This window comes from Motacilla alba, chromosome 17 (genome assembly GCF_015832195.1).
Source record: "Motacilla alba alba isolate MOTALB_02 chromosome 17, Motacilla_alba_V1.0_pri, whole genome shotgun sequence".
Classification (NCBI taxonomy): domain Eukaryota; kingdom Metazoa; phylum Chordata; class Aves; order Passeriformes; family Motacillidae; genus Motacilla; species Motacilla alba.
In genome coordinates this window covers 6571866-6590770 of record NC_052032.1, presented here as the reverse complement: position 1 = coordinate 6590770, position 18905 = coordinate 6571866, and the positions used below count along the sequence as shown (strand labels likewise).

The 18905-nt window shown below is 58.0% G+C and overlaps 2 protein-coding genes across 4 annotated transcripts in view; both read right to left on the bottom strand.

Annotated features, from left to right (window-relative positions):
* LAMC3 (laminin subunit gamma 3) overlaps positions 1 to 11310 on the bottom strand; it is a 20785-nt gene extending 9475 nt beyond the window's left edge. Inside the window, exons 1-11 of one of the 3 annotated variants that reach the window (XM_038156503.1) lie at positions 11191 to 11310; positions 8880 to 9656; positions 4928 to 5232; positions 4606 to 4736; positions 3571 to 3737; positions 2948 to 3136; positions 2656 to 2773; positions 2477 to 2575; positions 2132 to 2268; positions 653 to 769; positions 162 to 357 (exon numbers count right to left, since the gene is read on the bottom strand). In XM_038156503.1, the coding sequence (XP_038012431.1) occupies positions 162 to 357; positions 653 to 769; positions 2132 to 2268; positions 2477 to 2575; positions 2656 to 2773; positions 2948 to 3136; positions 3571 to 3737; positions 4606 to 4736; positions 4928 to 5232; positions 8880 to 9246 (1826 nt within the window). In that variant the 5' untranslated portion in view covers positions 9247 to 9656; positions 11191 to 11310. Of the gene's footprint in view, positions 1 to 161; positions 358 to 652; positions 770 to 2131; positions 2269 to 2476; positions 2576 to 2655; positions 2774 to 2947; positions 3137 to 3570; positions 3738 to 4605; positions 4737 to 4927; positions 5233 to 8879; positions 9657 to 11190 lie in introns of those variants that run through there. The other 2 variants (XM_038156502.1, XM_038156501.1) reach the window with 2 other exon arrangements.
* Positions 9750 to 18905, bottom strand: part of LOC119709128 — a 17916-nt gene continuing 8760 nt past the window's right edge. The window contains exons 4-5 of the mRNA XM_038156509.1: positions 11656 to 11846; positions 9750 to 11322 (exon numbers count right to left, since the gene is read on the bottom strand). Coding sequence (XP_038012437.1) covers positions 11230 to 11322; positions 11656 to 11846 — 284 coding nt within the window. The 3' untranslated portion in view covers positions 9750 to 11229. The remainder of the gene's footprint in view (positions 11323 to 11655; positions 11847 to 18905) is intronic.

The following is an 18905-nucleotide window of genomic DNA, read 5'->3' as shown; positions in this document are numbered from 1 at the left end:
GCATGAGCTGGGTGCTGCAGGACAGCTCAGCTCCTGGTTGGGACCCAGGCACAGCACAGTTAATCCCCAAGGGGGGAAAAGAGCAGTAAAGGGCAGCCCAGACAAATCAGGCACCGAGCCCTAAACCCCAGTGAGGCTCCCCAAAACATCATGATGGGTACCTGAAGGTGACAGCCTGCTTGCCGTGCTGGAGCTGGCTCTTGCTGCTGGACATGGTGATCTTCATCCCCTCACCCTCCAGCAGCAGCTGGACCTGGAGCAGGGGCACCCCGGGTTCTGTTCTTGTCCCGTTCTCCACTCCCAGCAGCAGGGACAGGAGCTGCCCGTAACTGAGGCGCTGGTTCTGCAGAAACTTCTCTGTGAGGGGAGAGAGGAGCAAAGTCTGTAGGACATGGAGGCACCAGCTCTGCCAGTGCAGTCCTATTCCCACCACCACCATCAGGAGCCACAGTCACCCTCCTAGGGTGGAGCCAGCTCCAATCTGCCCTCCTGGGGTCCCGGTCCACTGTTCCAATACCCCCCACTGTCTTCTGCTACAGAAACATGCTCAGCTCTGGAATGGTGTGCTTCCTGCACCAGCAGAGCTGTGGGACGAGAGCACCAGGGGGTCCTCATGGCAGAGCAGCCCCCAGGGACCCAGCACACACGATACCTGGTGCAAGAAAATCCACTGGCTCCTTTCCATCCCACTCGGTGATGATCTCCCGGCCAGCCCAGCGCAGAGGCAGGTGTGTGGTGCCTGGAGCTGTGGCAGCCCAGCCCTCCAGCCCTGTGTGACAGGATACAGCTAAGGGAGCAGTGAGTCCCTGCCAGCACAGCACCAGCAGGGTGCTGCTTTCAGGGGCTCTGTCCCTCCTCCCAGCCCTCTCTCAAGTCTTGGAAGGGGCCAGCACTTTGGAACACCCTGCTCCATTTGGGCTCTGTGTTCTCATGCCCTGGAGGGTGGCCTTAACCACCCCTCATCTATTTATTTTCTTAGATTTGGAGGAAATTATTATCTTTAAACTTTTGCCCTCCTGCCTGTGCTGCCGTTCTAACATTACTGTGGGCTGGTGAGCACAGGAAGCCTGAGGAGAAATACTGGAGGAGCCCAGAAGAGATGGGGCATGGTTGCATTAAGTTGGTTTCCTCAAGAAACCAGTTCAACTCCCCCCACTCCACAGGATTAGTTGTTTCTTCCAGCCCTGCAGGACAAACCCTTGGAAATCTCTCAAGTGGGCTGTGCTCTGTTATCAAATCATCCCCAATTTATACTTTCATCCAGTATAAGAAAATTCCATCTGATCCCCCTCCACAGTGGACTGGGGAATATTTTGGGGAGCGGGGATTTAGGAGGGCGCCGTGGCTGCATCTCAGCTCGGAAACCACCAAACCAGTCCCCAGAGGAGCAGCCCCAAACTGGCTGTGTGAAGGGTGGAAAAAAAGACTCGGTTTAAAGCCTGGCTCAGTTTCAAGGCCGTGGAAGACATTCCAGCAGCACAGCAATTGGCAGCGCGGTTTAAAGGCAATTAAGATCCGCCCGTGCCTGGCGCGTTCGTATCCATCTGGGAACCGGCGCGGCAGAGCGGGGCGCCTGCCGGGGGTGCCCGTCCCTGCGGTGTCCCCGCAGAGGGGCTGCACACGCCGGCATGCGCGGCAGATGGCAGGGTTTCCCCAGCATCCCGCACGCATCCAGCCCTGCCAGCAGCCGGGCGAAAGCACCACCTCCCGCCCGTCCTGCTGCACTGTCACATCCCAACCGAGCGTGGGGAGAGAAGGGAATAGCTGGGAAAGTTCCCAGCAGGCTCCGTCCTATTATTTTTTTATCTTTCTGAGGTGATCTTTAGTGCTCCTGCTGTCCCTGGTGTGGTATAATGTCCATGCCTGGCCCCACAGCCCTGCCTGAGCCAGGCACAGCCCCAGGAGCAGGTTGGCATGGAGGGGTGCCACGGGGAGTCACAGACACCCTGTCCCCGTGGAGCTGGGCACAGAAGCAGAGGTTTATCAGTAAAACAGGAGCGAGCCAGAGAAAACTCTCTCCACCCATCACCACCCCAAAGAGGAACATTCAGCCACATCCTTCCCAAACATTTTTGGGTGAAATTGGCAGAGCAGTGCCCTCCGTTTCACTCGGGGCTGGGAGGGTCGTTACCTTGGCTGAAGTCGGAGCGGATGTGGGTCTCCTCGTAGCCATCTGCTGCCCTGCAGGCGCTGGAGTGGCCGTAACAGAAGCAGCTGGTGCAGCCGATGGGGTTGTGGGGCTGCAGGTTGAACCAGCCCGGCTGGCACCTGGACACAGGGAGGAAACAGGAGTATGTGGCACAGGGCAGGCAGAGCTGCAGGGAACCGCGGCAGCGTCTCTGTGTGGGACACTGGTGACAGCTCCTGTGAGCCCAGTCCCAGTGGTCCAGAGCAACGCAGCCCCACAGCCCTGCCACCAATTTCAAGAGTGGAAAGGGACAGTGTTCTGTCCCCATGCCGGGGTCACGGTGCTCACCTGTTGCACAAGTGTCCCTCCACCCTCTCCTTGCAGGTGCAGTGCCCCGTGTTGGGGTCGCAGGTGCCCACGCTGCCCGCGGGGTCACAGGTGCAGGGTCTGGATGGGGTGAGATAAAGGCAGCAGGTGAGCCCCTGTCCCACCCCGCTGCTCCTGCCCAGGGCCGGGTTCCTCCTCACCTGCAGCCACCTTCGCTGAGGCTGTGGTAGCCGTCCTTGCAGCGCTCACACTTCCAGCCCGTCACGTTGGCTTTGCAGAGGCAGGTCCCCGAGCTGTCGCACTGGGGCTGCAGGGAACCTGCGGGGACCCCAGCCAGCCCTGAGGCTCAACCCCAGCCGGGGAGAGACGCAGGACGGGGAAGATGGGGAAACCCCGGGCAAGAGAGAATCCACCAAAACCATCCCTCCCAGCAAACTCCAGCTGGGGCAGAAGTTTTGCAGCCGGAGCAAGGCTGGGCACAGCCCCACGCACCTGCAGGGTGGCAGTGGCAGGGCTGGCAGGCTCCCTGCGGCTCCCAGCGGTAGTAGTTCTGCCGGCAGCTCTCGCAGTGGGGCCCGGCCGTGTTGTCGCGGCAGTTGCGGCAGTGTCCCCCGTGCCCGCTGCGCCGGAACAGCTCCCGGTCGTAGAAACACTCCTCGGAGCGGCCGCTGCAGTTGCAAGCTGGGGGAGAGGCGGGAGGATGGGTGAGCACCGGGAGGGCACTGGAGGTTACAGCAACCTCCTGTGGGGTCGGATGGGCCAGATGGGACCCCTTGGCTCAGCAGCGAGAGCTTTCGGCGGTGCCTCTGCCCTTGGAAGCAGAGATGGGTGCAGTACAATGCACAGAGCAGATGGCTGCGCTCGTGGGGCAAAGAGAGTGGAAATACTCGGGGTGCTGCTGTGAAGGGGAGCCCCGGGGTACAAACCCTCCCCCCCTCCAAAATAGAGCAGGTGCAGGAAGGGCAGGAGATGCCAGATGAGCTGATGCAGCACCCGCCGAGCTCATCAGAGCCAGCCACGAAGCCATCCCGGGGGATACTCACGGAGCCATCCCAGGGGATACTCACGGAGCCATCCCGGGGGATACTCACGGAGCCATCCTGGGGGATACTCACGGAGGCACTCGTTGGCAGCCTCGGCCGTGCCGCGCGCCCAGGGCCGGTCCTGGTAGAAGGGCTGGCAGCGCTCGCAGTCCGTGCCGGCCGTGTGGTGCTGGCACACACACACCAGCTGCCCGGCCTCGTCCGGCGCGCACTCGCTGGCGTGGCCATTGCATTTGCACCTGCGGTGAGACCCCGACACGGGGCGGCCACTCTGAGCACCGGTGAGGGCAGCAGCAGCAGTGGGACGGTGCCCAGGCTGTGCAGCGTGTGACCCTGCTACTGGGCTGGCTGTGGGGTGAGAGCAGCTCAGGCTGTGCTGGCCTTGAGGCCACCCATCGTGTCCCCAAGGCTGGCAAGTCGGGAGGTCACACACCAAGGGTGGCCTGTGCTAACCAGCTCCAGCTGCTGACCCCAGAGGTGATACAACATCTCCAGGTCTGCTGGCTGGCTGGGAGCTGTCCCAGCCCTGCTGCCTGGGGCAGACAGCGCTCTCAGGGATGGGGAAATTTTCCACTTCTCCCAGCTGGGGAAGGGCACTTGCAGCACAGCCTGCAGGCAGCACCGAGTGGGTGCCACCTGTATCTCCATCCCACATCTGCTGCCCTTTCCTGCTGGCAGCTGTTCCACCTTCTCTGCCTGTGGCCATGCTGACTCCAAGCTCCTCCAGTGGCCTCTGCAGTTCAGGTCATCTTTCCACTAAAATCCCATGGTTCCCCTTTTGCAGTGCCCAGGAACCAGCAGGGTCACAGGGGGAGCAACACAAGCCCCAGCATCATTAAAAGCCATTGGGCTAGGAGGGAACAAAGCAAATACAGCTGGTGGCACATGGAGTGGGCTAGTGAGGAAGACATTGTTCCTGCACAGCTGGGAGGTCTCCAGGTTTAATCACCCATCTCTTCACTTCCAGCTCCAGTTTACACATGGAGGAAGCCACATCTGAGCAGTTTGCCCCAAAATCACAATTCAGACAAGACTGAGGTGGGAATCAGCTGCCCCAGTCCCACAGCCCCAAGAAGATCCTCTTACTTCTGCCCGGCTGCTCCTCACCTGCCACCAACGGAGAAGTCAGATATGGCATAGTAGTACGACTGCAACACCTTGGGGTCCTTGAAGATGTCGTCCCCAAATGTGTTGAGCCGGTTCAAGGAGATGAGCAGGTCAGTGACTGTCACCCACTCCTGCAGGGGACACGAGGAATCCACCTTGGTGGAGAGGTCTGGGCCACCAGCTCCCACCCCAACCGGGCAACATCCTGCAGCTTTTCAAGCCGGGATGAAGCGCATTGCCAGCGCTTTTACCCCAGGTGGGTGCAATAATGCCCTTGATCCCAAGGCTCCATGCACCACGTCCCCTCCCACCCTGGTGGCACCTGCAGCGCGGGGCTTCCATCAAAATTGTAGGCGCTGGGCCGTCCCTCCAGGGTGGAGAAGGCCACGTTGCCCCCGCTCAGCGGGGAGATGTCGCTGAACTCGTCGCTGCAGAAGGCCACCTGCTCGTCCTCGCCCGGCCGCAGGTACTGCCGCGGCTGCTTGCCGTAGGTCTTCTGGCAGGACGCGCTGTAGAACTGGAAGGGCACCCAGGGCCCCTCGGCGCGGCTGCGCTTGTAGATGGCGAAGCTCTCGGGGCGGCTGGTGTGGAACTTCAGCCGCACGTAGGTGATCTCGTACGCTTTGCCTGGGGACAGAGCAACCGTGCTGCGACCTTCTGCCGGCCACCCGACGGGCACCACAGCCTGGATTATCCCAACAGCATCCTGCAGCACCCACCACAGCTAAAAATGGACAAACCACCACCCCCACCCAGCTGCCCTCCACCAGCTCCTCCCTGGTGCAGCCCAAACCCTGTCTGGATCCAAGCTGGCTCTCCCCCCAGTGCAGGGCCCACCCCTTGTGTGGGTGCACTGGGTGGGTTGCACGGGCAAAGAGGAGTTCCAAATTCAGGCTCTATCCAGCAGCTGTGGGGAGGAGTTAGGCCTACAGCACTGAAAGTATCCCCAGGGCAGTGGTGCTTTAGGGATGGAGAGCTGGAAAGGGTCAAGGCCAATCCCTTCCCAGGGAGCTGCATGCCAGGACCTGGCATCGCTTCCATCTTTGCTGGGATGAAGACAAAGAGAGGCCACCAATCCTTGGGGCGTACGGCGAGCTCTGAAAGAGCTTGAAAGGATTTGCAGAAAGGAAAAGAGAAAACACCAAAGTGAACATCAGACCCATTTAATTGCCAGAGATGAAGGACCAGCTCAAAGCCCGAATTGCTCCATAACAGCACCACTCCTGACAGCACAAAACAATTAGCTGCAAGGTTTTGGCTTTATTTGAAAAGATAATGAGTTGGGAATGTTAGAGGGGTTATTCCGGGACTAGGAAAACAAGCCTTTAATTGGGCCCATATGAATACTGTCGCGTATGTGCTGCGACTTTGCTGCGGGGGAGCCGAGGCAGCCGGCTACCAGCGCTGGGAAAAGCAGCTGCATCCCATCAGGGATGCAGGAAGCGCCCGGCAGCGCCTGGAGAGGGGGACAGACCCACTCCCAGCCCACCCGGAGGTGACGAGGGCCAAGAAGGGGCTGCAGCTGGGCTGTCCCACCCTTGCCTTGTGCCTCTCCCCTCCCTCTGGGACGGCTCCGCGCAGGTGACAGCAGGGTGCCCCTGTCCTGCACCCCGCGCAGGGGGACGCCTGGCAGGCGCCAGTTCCCAGACAGCGCGGTCCCAAGGGGGTTGTCTACCAAAACAGCGAGGTCGGGGCCGTCACCTCCGGGAGCAGTTTCCTCTGGGAGAGGAAGGGAAGGCAGGGCTGTGTCAATAAACCGCCCCTGCCCCAAGTGGCCCCGTGCGAGGGGAGGGGATGGCCACGCTGGGGGAGCCCCATTTTGGTGCCTCCAGCTGGAGTGGAGCAGATTCACTTTTCTGAGGAATTTTCGTGAGAGGATAAATTTGGCTGATTAAAAAGCCTGTCTGAGAATTTTCCCAGACAGGCTTTTTAATCAGCCAATTTCTCCTAAGGAAAAAAAAAAACGAAAAACAAGAAGATCCAGAAAATAAACCAGGCTGGTTGTATCCTCTTTGCTGCTCAGGTGTGACATGTCCCAAAGCCAGATGTGCTGCTGGACAGTGATGCTGGGAAGGGTGCACAGGCAGCACCAGGACCCCGGGGTGCTCTCCCAGCTGTGCTCTCACCTGAACAAAGTGTGCACCTGCCTTCCCCTGAGCCCAAACTGCAGCTTGTACTGCTCTGGGGCTCCAAGAAACTCTGGAGAGGAGGAAAGGAGCATGTGGGACAGTCATGTCACCTACATGTCCTGTCATCTGTAGTCCTACAGGAAAATCAGAGTCACAGACACAGATACAGTGTCTCATCGAGACACTCCAAAGCGAGCCATTGGCATTCAGATTGCTTCCTGAGGAGCCCTGGCGTCTGTTGCCTTTGCAAAATGCGGATATTTTGGGTTCCTTCCTGACATCTGACAGGGCAAATACAAGAGCTGTGGACACTGGGGATGATCGACCAGCTGCGAGCCCACTGCACCATAACAGCATGGCTGGAACCTCACCGAGAGAGGAGATTTAAAGGAGCATAATCTAATTAACGCCAATCAACAACATGCAGGTAAACACGGGTCTTGTCCAAGTCATCCCATGTCTTATTTAATAAGCTCCCCAGGCAACCACGCTGCAGAACTTACAAGAGGTGTGACTGAGCAAGACAGGCAGGCTGAGGGGACACACTGCATGGGATGGAACACCCAATTACTTGGTGGAGCTCAGGAGCAAGGATTCAGCCCAGGCTGCATTCCAGGGGACTGCTGTTTGGCTTTTCCTGCTCAACTCAAGTGAAAGCATTGAGGCAGCAATAAAAATGTCTGTGGCTGGGACAAGAACAGGGCCTGGCAATTGTGGGAAAGGTCAGAGAATGATGTGCCAAGCACCAAGATGGTGTTTTTTAGCATGGCAAGATACAGGAGCAATGCAGGAAGAAAGGTACAATGGCAGAGGATGCTCCAGCTCACAAAGGGCCATAGGGGACAGGCTGGAAGATGAGCTTGGTCAATGCTTTAGCCTTGGCTGTGTTCACAGAGACAGACCCAGCAGGGAAGTCACAGGGACTGGACTCCACTGGAAGCCCAAGTGTGGGGTCCAAGAAAGACCACAGAGGAGCCAGGGAAGAGCTGGAAGAAGGACAGAGAATGGGAAAGCAGCCCCGGGGCTTGCAGAGCCCGCACATGTCGCTGTGCCGAGCTGGGACTGGTGGCCACAAAGTCGTCCGGCAGCAGCTGGCTCAGCCACACAGGCTGCATTCGGGTGGTCTGTGCCCCAGGTCACCCTCAAACGAATCAGGACAATCTGACAGCCTGCGCTGGGTGGACAAGAGGCCGGAAAATGCCCTCTGTCAGGGCTGGCAGGAGCAGAGAGTGAGGATGGCCGGTGTGGGAGCCCGGCCCCAGCCCGGGGACAGGACCAGATGTCCCCCTGCTCGCAGGGGGCTGGGAAAGCAGCGACCTCCACCCAGCCGGGCAGCTCCCCCTTCACTGCCGGACAGGCACGGACCCTGCACCGCCACCCCGACCGCGCTGGGTCCCACCAGCACGGCTCAGTGCCACACCAACACTCAGCTGTCCCCTCACCAGCTCCAGCCGCAGCCCCTCCACTACCCGCCTTCGGCATGCAGATGGCAGGAGACTGCAGAGAATGAAGATTTTACAGCGCTGGCCAACAGCCAGGAGAGTTTAGATGGCAGGAAAATGTTATAAAACCTTTTTAAAATGCCAGGCATGCCCCTTGGGTTTAAGTACCCTCCAGGTGGGCGGCTTGCACGGTATTTAAAACACAGAGGTCGGATGCCAGCTGGGGAAACCTACTGGGATTGCACGGTGTGTCTGGAGCTCGGCACCCTGAGACATACCAGGCACCCTGAGCAACGCACGGGGGTGAAACAGGAGGGGCTTGGCACCCATGATAGTCACCCTCCCCGGGCACGGCTCTCCCAGGGTAGGAACCATCTGCCTCCTGCTCCGCAGGCTTCCAAAATCAGTGAAAAAATAAGCCTGGGGTGAAGGGGGGAGCAGGCACTCCAGGCATGGCTGGCTGGGCAGCAGCACAGACAGGCACAGCTCCTGGCATCCTGGGGCTCGGCTGATGGACAGGGCGGACCCTCCCCGAGTCCTTTCGGTGCTTTGCGGAGGGCAGCTCCCTAAAAAGCCCTGGAGAGGGTCCTGTCCTTAATCCAGCACTGGCAGCAAGAGCTGCAGGGTGCAGGATCATCCACCCCCCATCTCTGCACCCCGATCTCCCTCCACCGACCCCGCCAGGGCTCCTGCTGGCACTTACCCAGCTGCAGGGTGATGTTGACGGAGTTGGGGTGCTGGATGCCAAAGGCCATGGACTGGCTCTGCCACCAGGTGCTCTCCTCCTGGCTGTGGAAGTCGGTGAGGAAGGAGGCGTTGTGGTGGCGCCGGGGGTCGCTGGCGTCGCAGCGGTGGCACAGGGCGCTGGCGTGCGGCGCGCCCATGTGCAGGCAGTAATCCTCCGGCGGCGACCCGCACGTGTTGCTGGCCCGGACGGCCCGGCCGAAGGCGGCGTTCTCGAAGACGGGCATGCAGCGGCGGGGCTGCCCCCGAGGGTCCCAGCAGGGCGACGAGCCCCCCAGCCCCAGCCCCAGCAGGGCCAGCAGGCACAGCCCGGCAGGCCGTGCCATGCCGCGGCTCTCCTGGCCGGACTCTGAGCCTCCTCTGGATGGCAGCAGGCGGGACGGGATGGGATGGGACGGGGTGGGATGGGATGGGACGGGTCCCCCTACCCGGCACCTCCTCTCGCTCCGAGGTCCATCTTGTGGAAGCTGCTGGGAATGTCGGAATACTCGTGTGTGAGGCAGAGCTGTGCAGTTCGGGATCCCCGCGGAACATCCTAGTCCCCAGGCTGTGGGGACGGGACTACGCAGTGCTCCATCCTTAAAACATCTCCATTGCTTTGTGGATTGGGGATTTGCATCTTCGGCTGCGTGGGCATAGCTGAGCTCCTCCGTTTCTCAGCCCTGGGAATGAGCTTGTGGTGGTGCATACCTCACGTGAGGCTTTTTCCTTCAATTGGTAGGGGTCACCACTATTCCTGCAGCCCCAAAATCAAGAGGGGATTAGGGAAAGGCTTTGAAACAGATTCTGCACTTTCTTCTCCCCACACTGATTTATGGCGCACTGCCTGCTCTCCCACTTACCCCAACCTGCCTGGGTTGTGGGTCTGTGATACCCCAACTCCTCCACACCAGGACCCTCGACTCAGGGGTCCCATCCCTGCCTGTTGCCATGAGCCAGCCCAGTGCCCTGGACCCAAGTGAGGACACACTCCTGCGGAGGCATCTCCATGGGGTGGCAAAACCAGATCATCACCAGGCCTCATTAGCAGCTCTCAGCTAATGCTAATTATAGTCTGTGCCAGGGGAATCCCTCTGGGCTCCGTGGCACCCTCCAGATCTGGCCCATGGCAGCAGGAGGGTGACAGCCAAGAGGCAGAGAGGCAGCCTGGCATGGTGCCATGCCCCTGGGCAAACCCTGACCCACACCCCACAGGGCTGTATTTGCAAAAGTGGGATGCACAGGAGAGCTCTGCCTCTGACCCCCACACCACTTCACTGAGCTGCCCACAGGGGCTCTGGAAACTTAGTACTCATTTATAATTTAAGCTCCCTTCCTCCCCTTCCCTTCTACTCTTATTTATTTTATTCTCCTTCCCCTACACGCTGCGGGAGAAAGCACCAGAGGGGAGCTGTGAATCAGAGTCCTGGGCAGCGGCTCCCGCAGCAGCGCCGTTTCAAAGCCCCATTATCATATATTGACCCAGGCTCTGACAGCCAGAGCCAGCTCCTCTGGGAAGGCTGAATTTCCCAGCATCCAGGAGCTGTGCAGCAGCTGCCTGGGAGTGGGCGGCCGGTGGGAAGCCCACTGTCAACCTCTGGGGAGAAAGAGAAGAGTTTGCAGCTCAATAATTGCCCCGTGCCTTTCCACCACCAGTTTTGATGGGATTTGCATCCTGCAGAGAGGAGGTTTTCCAGGTGTTTTGCTTTTCCCGTGGTACTGAGGCTGTAAGCTCAGGGCAGGAGATAGAATCATAAAATACTCGGAGTTGGAAGAGACCCAAAAGGATCATTGAGCCCAACTCTTCAGTGAATGACCCACGTGGGGACTGAACCCACGACCTCGGCACTATTAACACCGTGCTCTAACCAAATCTTTTGGGTCAAGGGTTTGCCTCCTCCTGCTTGGGATGCAACAGACATCCCTGAGAGGATTTGCTGGCCCCTGTTACAGAGGGGTCCAGGTTAGAGAGTGATGAGACCCCACAACCAGGGCTCAGGATGCTGATGAGTATCCCAATCTCACCTCCTCCTCCAGCACAGCCCACTGGGCATGGGGGGATGGCCCCCAGAGCCAGAGCTTGATGGGAATTGGTGCTGACACTGCTGTGCTCAGCAGTGGGGATGCTGCAGCTGGGGTGGGAACTGCACGTTCCCAGATGGATTCAGCTGTACCCCAGACTGGACGAGCCCTCCCCAGGCTCCTGCCAGGTGGAGGGCACAAGTCTGCCCCTTGCCCAAGGGAATGTCCTACACTTGCTGTGGTCCACTGGTAACAAAGCCCAACCTCACCTGAAGTCCTCTGTACCTGGAGAGACTTCAGCCACTGCTTCAGGACTTTGAACCAAGCACTTGAGGGATGTGGTGACCAAGGTTGTGATGACACCAACCTGTCCAGGAGCCTTCTTCTGCCCCAACACAGACCTGGAACCCCGCAAGGGTTAAAAGCCGTGGAGGCGGAGAGGAGAAAATGTTCTTCTGATTTGCTTAATGAACGTTAATTAAGAAGACAGAAGATAGCAGATTCCTTCAGGGTAGAGATGAAAGGCCCGTTAATTAAATCTGGAGAGCGAGGAACAGGGCCAACTGATCCTCCTCCTGATCAGACCTGACAAGGCAGGCGCGGGGCAGGAGCGAGGTGTGCCAGATCCCACAGCCCCCCATGTCCCACAGCCCAGCTCCAGGCTGGCAGCAAGGCCAGGCACAGGGTGTGTGACAGGGCATTTGACAGGGTGTGTGGGTCTGGGCACCACTTACCTGCCTGCAGCACCCATGAGGCTGAGGGTGGCCCCATCCATGCCCTGCAGCTGGGGTGAGAGCCGGGTCACTGCCCCAGGCTCCACTGCGCTCCTGGAGTGGCTCTGTTCTTAGTTTCCAGCAGGACCTTCTCCCAGAGGGATGAGCTGACCTTGCTGGAGGAAGGGGAACACAGGATGGCCAGCTCCATCCTGAGGAAGAGGAGGAGAAGGTTTGATCACTCAGCTTGGTGGTTTGCCCCAGGTCCCACCACCCACAGGAGCTGGCCACGGGTTAAATGGGAGAGGGTCAGGAAGGCACTGACCACCACTTGTGCCCTGGAGGGACAAGCCTCTGGGATGGACACCTGACAGTGTTTCAGCACACACACTGCCTCACCTTCCTGGAACAGGCAGCTCCTACCACCAGTGATTTGCCAAAAATGGCTTTTGTGCCTGTAGCAGAGACCTGGGGGCTGGGGTACATAACAAGATTCTGCTGGCAGCCTGCTGCCTTCATGCTCTCCTCCTGCTTTCAGCACAGCCTTATTTTTAAAAGCAGAGCACTTGAGCATCCCAAATCACAGCCCAAAAACCACAGCAGCCCTACCTGGCCCTCCCTGACACTGTGGCCGGCTCCCCGTCCCCGGGGCTGGAGCAGGGGTTGCAGGCAGGCCGAGCTGCAGGATGCCACGAGCATTCCAATGAGCACAGACCTCGCTCTGCCGCTCTCCCGGCACGCACAGCCCTGCGAGGGGGCAGAGCTGGGGTGACAGGGTGCTCTTTGTCACAACCAGCAGCCCCCTGGGCAGAGAGGAGGAAAGGGCAGCTGCCAGCACACCCCGCAGCTCTGCCGACCACGGAGTGAAGACCCCATCTTCAGTGTGGTGGGAAACTGAACCTGCAGTGTAAATAATGGCTGGAGCATCTCTCGTGTGCACTGGCTTATTTTGTAAACCTGAACTTTGCAAAATGTCACAAAATGGAGAAACGAGAGGCCTGGGATGAGTAAATCTCTATTAGAAATTCCCTGGGATGGCAGCAGTCATGTTCTCGCTCGATGATGGCACATTCCAGCCCGGGGAGCGGGGTCATGCGTGGCGCTGATTGCAGAAAGTATTTAATTAACACTGCCGTAAATGCGGCGCTGGAGATGCCAGCCAGACCACGGAGGGCCACCGTGCTGCTGAGCTGCAGGAAGTTTTGCCAAGGCTGACAGGAGATGAGGGAGGGCAGAGAAAAATCCAGTAGATTTTGCTCCCTGCTTTGCCACAGCCCTCAAGGGGCAAGGGGAGGGTGGGATGGTGACACTATCAGGATGTCCCCTGAGCAGCAAGGCTTCACCATCAGTGCCCAAACAAGTGGAGAAACCCCATAACGGGTAAAAGGGCTCTCTCCCAAAGCAGTTGTCAGGACACACATCACCGTCCTCTTCCCTGAAGCACAAATGGTCTAAAGTCACCTTTTCAGAGGTAATCATCCCCAAATTCTCTCAATACCTGGCAGACAGTGAAAATAGGAACATCTCAGCTTCACTCGTGCATGACCACAAGCTCATCATCTCACTGATGAGCTGAGCTACTCCAGATCTGACCCAGCTCAAGGACACAGGGTGACAGCCAAGCCATCACTGTCCCCAGGACACGCCTTTCACCCATTGCGTTGGGCTCGGGAGGTTGGGGAGCACGGCAGGAGGAAGCACCAGGTCAGAGCAGGACCAGCCGGTTTCAGGCACAGCCAAAAAGGACCTTTTCTCTCCTGAGCTCATCAGCAGCTTAATGACACTGGCTGAAAAGCTTCAGAGTCCCTAATCGCTCATCATATTACGGCTGCTCACAAGTGAGGCCAAGCAGTACAAACCTCCTCGAAGCCTTTCTAATTAATGAGCAGAGGCTTAGGCTCTCCCAGCCCAAAAGCAGCATCTCAGATAAAACCAGCAGCCTCCTGCCAGCCCAGTCCCCTTGATAAACCCCTTCAATGGGCTTGTCAGCATCACCTGAGGCCACTCCGCTGGCTAACAAGGCACATCTCTCTGTGTGCTATCCCCTGCCTCCGTGCTGTGGGTGGGGAGATGTCCATCTGCCCGCCCATCCATCCATCCACCTATCCATCCGTCCATCCATCCATCCATCCATCCATCCATCCATCCATCCATCCATCCATCCCCACCGTGGCAGGAGCCATGGGATCCTCCTGCCATGGCTGCCCCAACCAGCTGGATCCCTGCACATGTCCCCTGCCCACCCCATCCATGAGGTGCCTGGATTTCCCCTTCACCAGGAGGGTGGGTGACAGCTGAGCAGCAGCAGATGCCACCAGATGGTCACCACAATGAGAGACCCGGCTAAACCAGTGACTGGGAGGACACTGGAGCCCCTCATTTGCTAAGTGGCTCCCTGTACTGGTCCCAAGGGGAGTGAGCTCAGAATGGTGGCACTGAGCTGCTGCCCACAAAGCCTCCGGGACCTTTGCAGCACTTGAAACACCTGCAGTGGCACTGCCACAAAGGTTTGTGGCCACAGTCACAGCCTGGGCTGTCCCCTGAGAGTGGCTGAGCACTCGCACCTCATCACAGAGATGGTTTCTCAGGGGGCTTTGGAAAATCAGGCTTGGAAAGCACTTAAGAACTTTTTAAGCCTGCTTTGAGCCTGGGGGCTTTCCCACAGCCCCCAGAGCCCATTGCTGTGACGAGTGGTGAGTGCTCAGCCCCTCTGCCAGGGGCTGCCTCTCCCCTCCCTCCCGCTCCCATCAATCAGAGGTGCCCCGATACGCTCTGTGACAAATAAAAGTTGTTGCGATACCTTTGACTTTAAAGTAGGAAAAATAACTCTTCTGTAACGTGATCTACCGTGTCTTTATATCCCCAGGCGTGTCGCCCCGGATTGGGGCTGGGGCTCTGATTGAATATTCTCATGGAAACCGGTGCCCTCATCCAATTACCACGGGGATTTCGGTGCAGGCAGCAGCTGAGCTGCCGGTAGCCCCTGGCACTGAAGGAGCCCCTGGCACAGGAACGAGCCCCACGGGGGACAGAGCCCACGGTGACCTCACTGGGGTCACCCCAAAAGTGCTGCAGGGGGTCCTGAGTTAATTTGGCACTCCCAGATGCGGCTGTGCCGAGGGCTGGGTTAGACTGGGAAGCACTGGTGGGAACTGGGAGAGCAAAGGAAAAACAAAGCCTCGCTCCAGGCGGCAGCAGAGAGCTCTGTGGGAAACATCCCTGGAGATTTCCACGTACCACGGGAATAAAATCCTTCTGTTTCCAATGGAATGCCTGCTGCTCTGCATCCCCCTCCAGCCACGGAGGCTGGATGCTCCCTGGTAATCCTGCATCATTTATTTTCATTGGCTGACAGAAAAAAGTGCCGTCAGAAAAGCGATGTTAGCTATGCTGGCTGGCATAGAAAATGTTGCTTTAATTGTATTTTATTTGGCAATAAGAAAAGAGAAGCAAGAACAAACCCTCGAGATATCCCCTCTCTCCCCCCATTTAAAATTTCAATTTGGTAATTTTATGACAATGTTTCTGATAAAACCCAACAAAGCACATTAAAGTGAGAGAAGTGATTTATCCTTTGCAGGGGCACGTGATCCTTGGATACATTTCCCAGTCTATATATATGAAAACAGTTAAAAAAACCAAGAACCCAAACAAACTTGGGTTTGTTGTTTGTTCTTTTTTTCATGTCAGCTGTTATTTTTCAACCATAAACCCCACTATTTTTTTTCCAACCCTGGTTTCCTCTTTTCTGATCTCTAAAGGCAAAACCAGGGAAGTATTGGACATCCCATCTGAAAAAACCATCACGCAGCAGCCCCACTTCCTTCATCCCAGTCCTGGCCATCACACCGTGTCCTGCTGTGATTTTACACTTTCAAGGCCATTTTCCTTGAAAATTTCCCTTCCATCCTGTCCTCAAAGAAACTGTGTCATTGATTCACTGTTGAAATTGGAGGAAGTGGCTGGCTCGTGCTCGGCCTCTCCTGACGCCGATGCCAGCTGGGAGCTGCATGGGCTGGCCATGATTTGGGGGTTCCCCGACCTTTTCCCAGCATCTCCACAAAACCAGGAAGACAAAACCTTCAAAGACATTCAGAAACCAAACCACCAATACATAAACCTGAGGGTTTCTCTGTGCCACCTGGAATGAAACACCCCGAGTCTTGGCTAGCCAGCCTGGTTCTCCCACCCAGCCGAGCATCCTGAGCTTCCTTCCAGCATCCTGCAGATTTATTTGCTGCATAAATCCCTGCTCCCACCCAGTGTGGCAGCGACGCCTTCGAAGCACCGGGTGTTCCACACAGCGTGGGGAGGGCTTGGGAAGGGGTTAATGGGTGGGCACAGGCAGAGCTGGGGAGTTGCTAGGAGACTTGGGGCTTTGGGATGCTGGATGTGATGCTCAGCCAATGGAGAAGTCCTCTGAGGAGTAAATCTGCTAATTTGGGCATCGTTGACTGCCGGGGCTAGGGGTGGATGTGGGTGCTGAGCAGAGCTGACCCTGACCCCCTCCTCCCAGCCCCACACTGATGCTTTCCCATCCTGCTCCTGTGGTTTCAATTAAACCGCTGAATTAATCTCTCGCAATAAACTCAGCTGCTATTGTAGTTTGCTTTGGGATTCATCACCACTTTTGCAGCAAATACAGCAATTAAACAGAGAGGTCTTGGTAGCTCAGGAGGGAAAGCTGGGCTCCCCCAGGCTGGTGTTTGGGATTGGGGTACCCAGGCCCCCCCGAGTTAGTTTTCATCAGCCCAAAGCCCTTTCTGGAGGCTGCTGAGAGCAAGGGGAGCTGGAGGAGGCACCACTGCCCCCCCTCACCTGCATATGCTCCTCCAGATGGCCCAGGCTGCTGCTCTCCATGTGGGAAAAGGTTTTAAATTAAAATCTTCCCTGTGTTTTTTGGCGGTTTTTGGCTGGGTTTCTTTCCCTTGACTTCCCAGCTCTCCGGCCCATTTGCCACCATTAGTGTAGACGGAGTGGCAGCAAGGTGGAGCTGGGGGGGTGGGTGGGCACAGGGGGGTCTCCAGACAGGGCCCAGACCCACAGAGGCGGCTGTGCACCCCACAGTGAGCTCCTCCCAGGCTGGGGTCAGCCCTATCTCCCCACAGCCCTCCTTGGCTGTCAGGAAATGGAATTGTTCCTTTCTGGAGACCCCTGCCGACCCCCCCAGCCAGCCCCTCTCATCAGCACCAATGTCCCCCCCGTCAGCATCCCCTGCCCTGCCAAAAGGGCAGCAGGGCTCCTTCAGAAGCCCAGCACTCTGGATATCCATCCCAGTGGGATCTGAACTGGGTATACTCCAAACCAGAGCCTTTTCCATCAGCTGCTATGATGACCCTCTCACCAAGTGCAGAGATGGGATGGGACAGGAGATTGGGATGGGATGGGATGGGATGGGGATGGATGCAGCTTTTCTGCTATCCACAAGCCTGGCAGAGGAGCAAGACCCACACCAGGGCAGGATCTGGCTCCTCCAGGGACTTTGGGGTGCCAACTTTTCAGAGAAACAGAGGATTACAGCACATCAGCTCCAATCAATACTCTGCCGTAGCAGAAAGCAAAGGGAAAAGAGGAACAAAAAGAGGTTTCTCATTTGCGGGGGATTTGGGGCTTTTGTTGTGCTTGGAGGGAGGAGGGGAAAAAAAAAAGCTTGAGAAAGGGCTGGGAAGGAAGAGCTGGGGGGAACAGAGCAGCATCCACCCCTCTAGGACACTGCTGCAGGGTGGGAAACACTTGGGGTGCCAGGGAGAGCATGTGGGCATGGGATGGGATTGGGATGGGAACAGGGTGGGTATGGGGTGGGATTGGGATGGGAACAGGGTGAGCATGGGGTGGGATTGGGATGGGAACAGGGTGGGTGTGGGGTGGGATTGGGATGGGAACAGGGTGGGTGTGGGGTGGGGTTGGGATGGGAACAAAGTGTGTGTGGGGTGCTCCATCTCCCCTGGCACAGAGGGTTCCATTCTTTCCTCCCCAGACCACGGCATCTGCAGCAAAGAGGGGCAAAAGTGAAGGAGAGGGTTTGGCAGAGGGGAGAGAGGAAAAAAGATGCTCAGCCCTGGTCTGGTCCTGCTGAGACCCACACAAAGTACAACCAGGCTCGGGGTGCCCTAGACAAAATGGGAGTGTTAAAGGAGGGGTTTTGGAAACCCAAATATCTTGCAGGGAGAAGAGCAGAAGTGATGCCACTCACCCCATGTGGGCTGCAGCCCAAGACCTCTTTGTGGGTGGTTTGTCTCTTGTCTGAGCCATCGATTCCTCCCGTGGAAGAAAAGGCCCTGACACAGCGAGCGGTGTCCTGCCGTGTCACTCGGCAATGGAGAGAGCACTCAGCCCTTGGGGGAGACGCTCCTTCCCTGGCAGCAAAAACACCCTTTCCTGCTGAACGGGGGGGACAGGGGAGCCCGCACAGGGCCATGCTGGGAACAGGAGCTGGGGACACCGTGGGCTGCCCTGCTCCTATGCAGGGACCCCCGCAGCAGCCAAACTCCCAGCAGGGAGAGCACCCGGGGGGACTCGGGAGGGCTTTTGTCACTCCGGGTCGGTGGCCTGGTGAAGGACCAGGGAAGGACCATCCGGGCACCGCAGCGTTCTCCCGCGGCTGCTTGGGATGAGGCTCACGCTCCTCCTCTGCATTCCGCGCTCTCGCCGGCGCGGGGACGGAGAGCTTTGAAGGAGCTGCCCTTTCATTATTAATATGATGATGATGTCTGACGCCGTGCGTGTGCAGCCACGGCTCTGCCTCCCCTGGCTCCCAGCCAAGGAAAGCACACGCTGTTCCTTGGGGGAGGGCTCGGTGTCCCCCACCCTGCCTTTCCCCAGCCCCGGCACCGTGTCCCGGACAGTCCTGATGCTCCGCACAGCCCCTGTCTGGGCTGGACCCACGGGACATCGGTGCGCTCACCAGCTCTGGCCCTGGCACCCTGGGGACGTGCACAAGTGTGGCTGAGCACAAGAAGGGTAAAGTGCCACCCTCTTGTCCCTCTCTCTGTAGCGTCCTGTCCCCCAGCCCAGCCTCTGCCCGACACCCCCGCTGCAACTCTGCTCGCTGTCTGGGACCACAACGCAGAAGAGAGTGTCTGAAGTGTTTTTAAAAGACTCCGTTTAGAGCTTGGGTCTGATCCTGTGTTGCTTCAGTCGTTTTCTTCCCCCAGGCCAAGCCGGGACCCCGGGGCAGTGCGGGCAGAGCTGGCTTCGGGAGGGGAAACGCTGCCAGGAGCCGCAACTCCCAGCAGGACCCGCAGCCTCCCGGCATCCTCACATCAAACCTC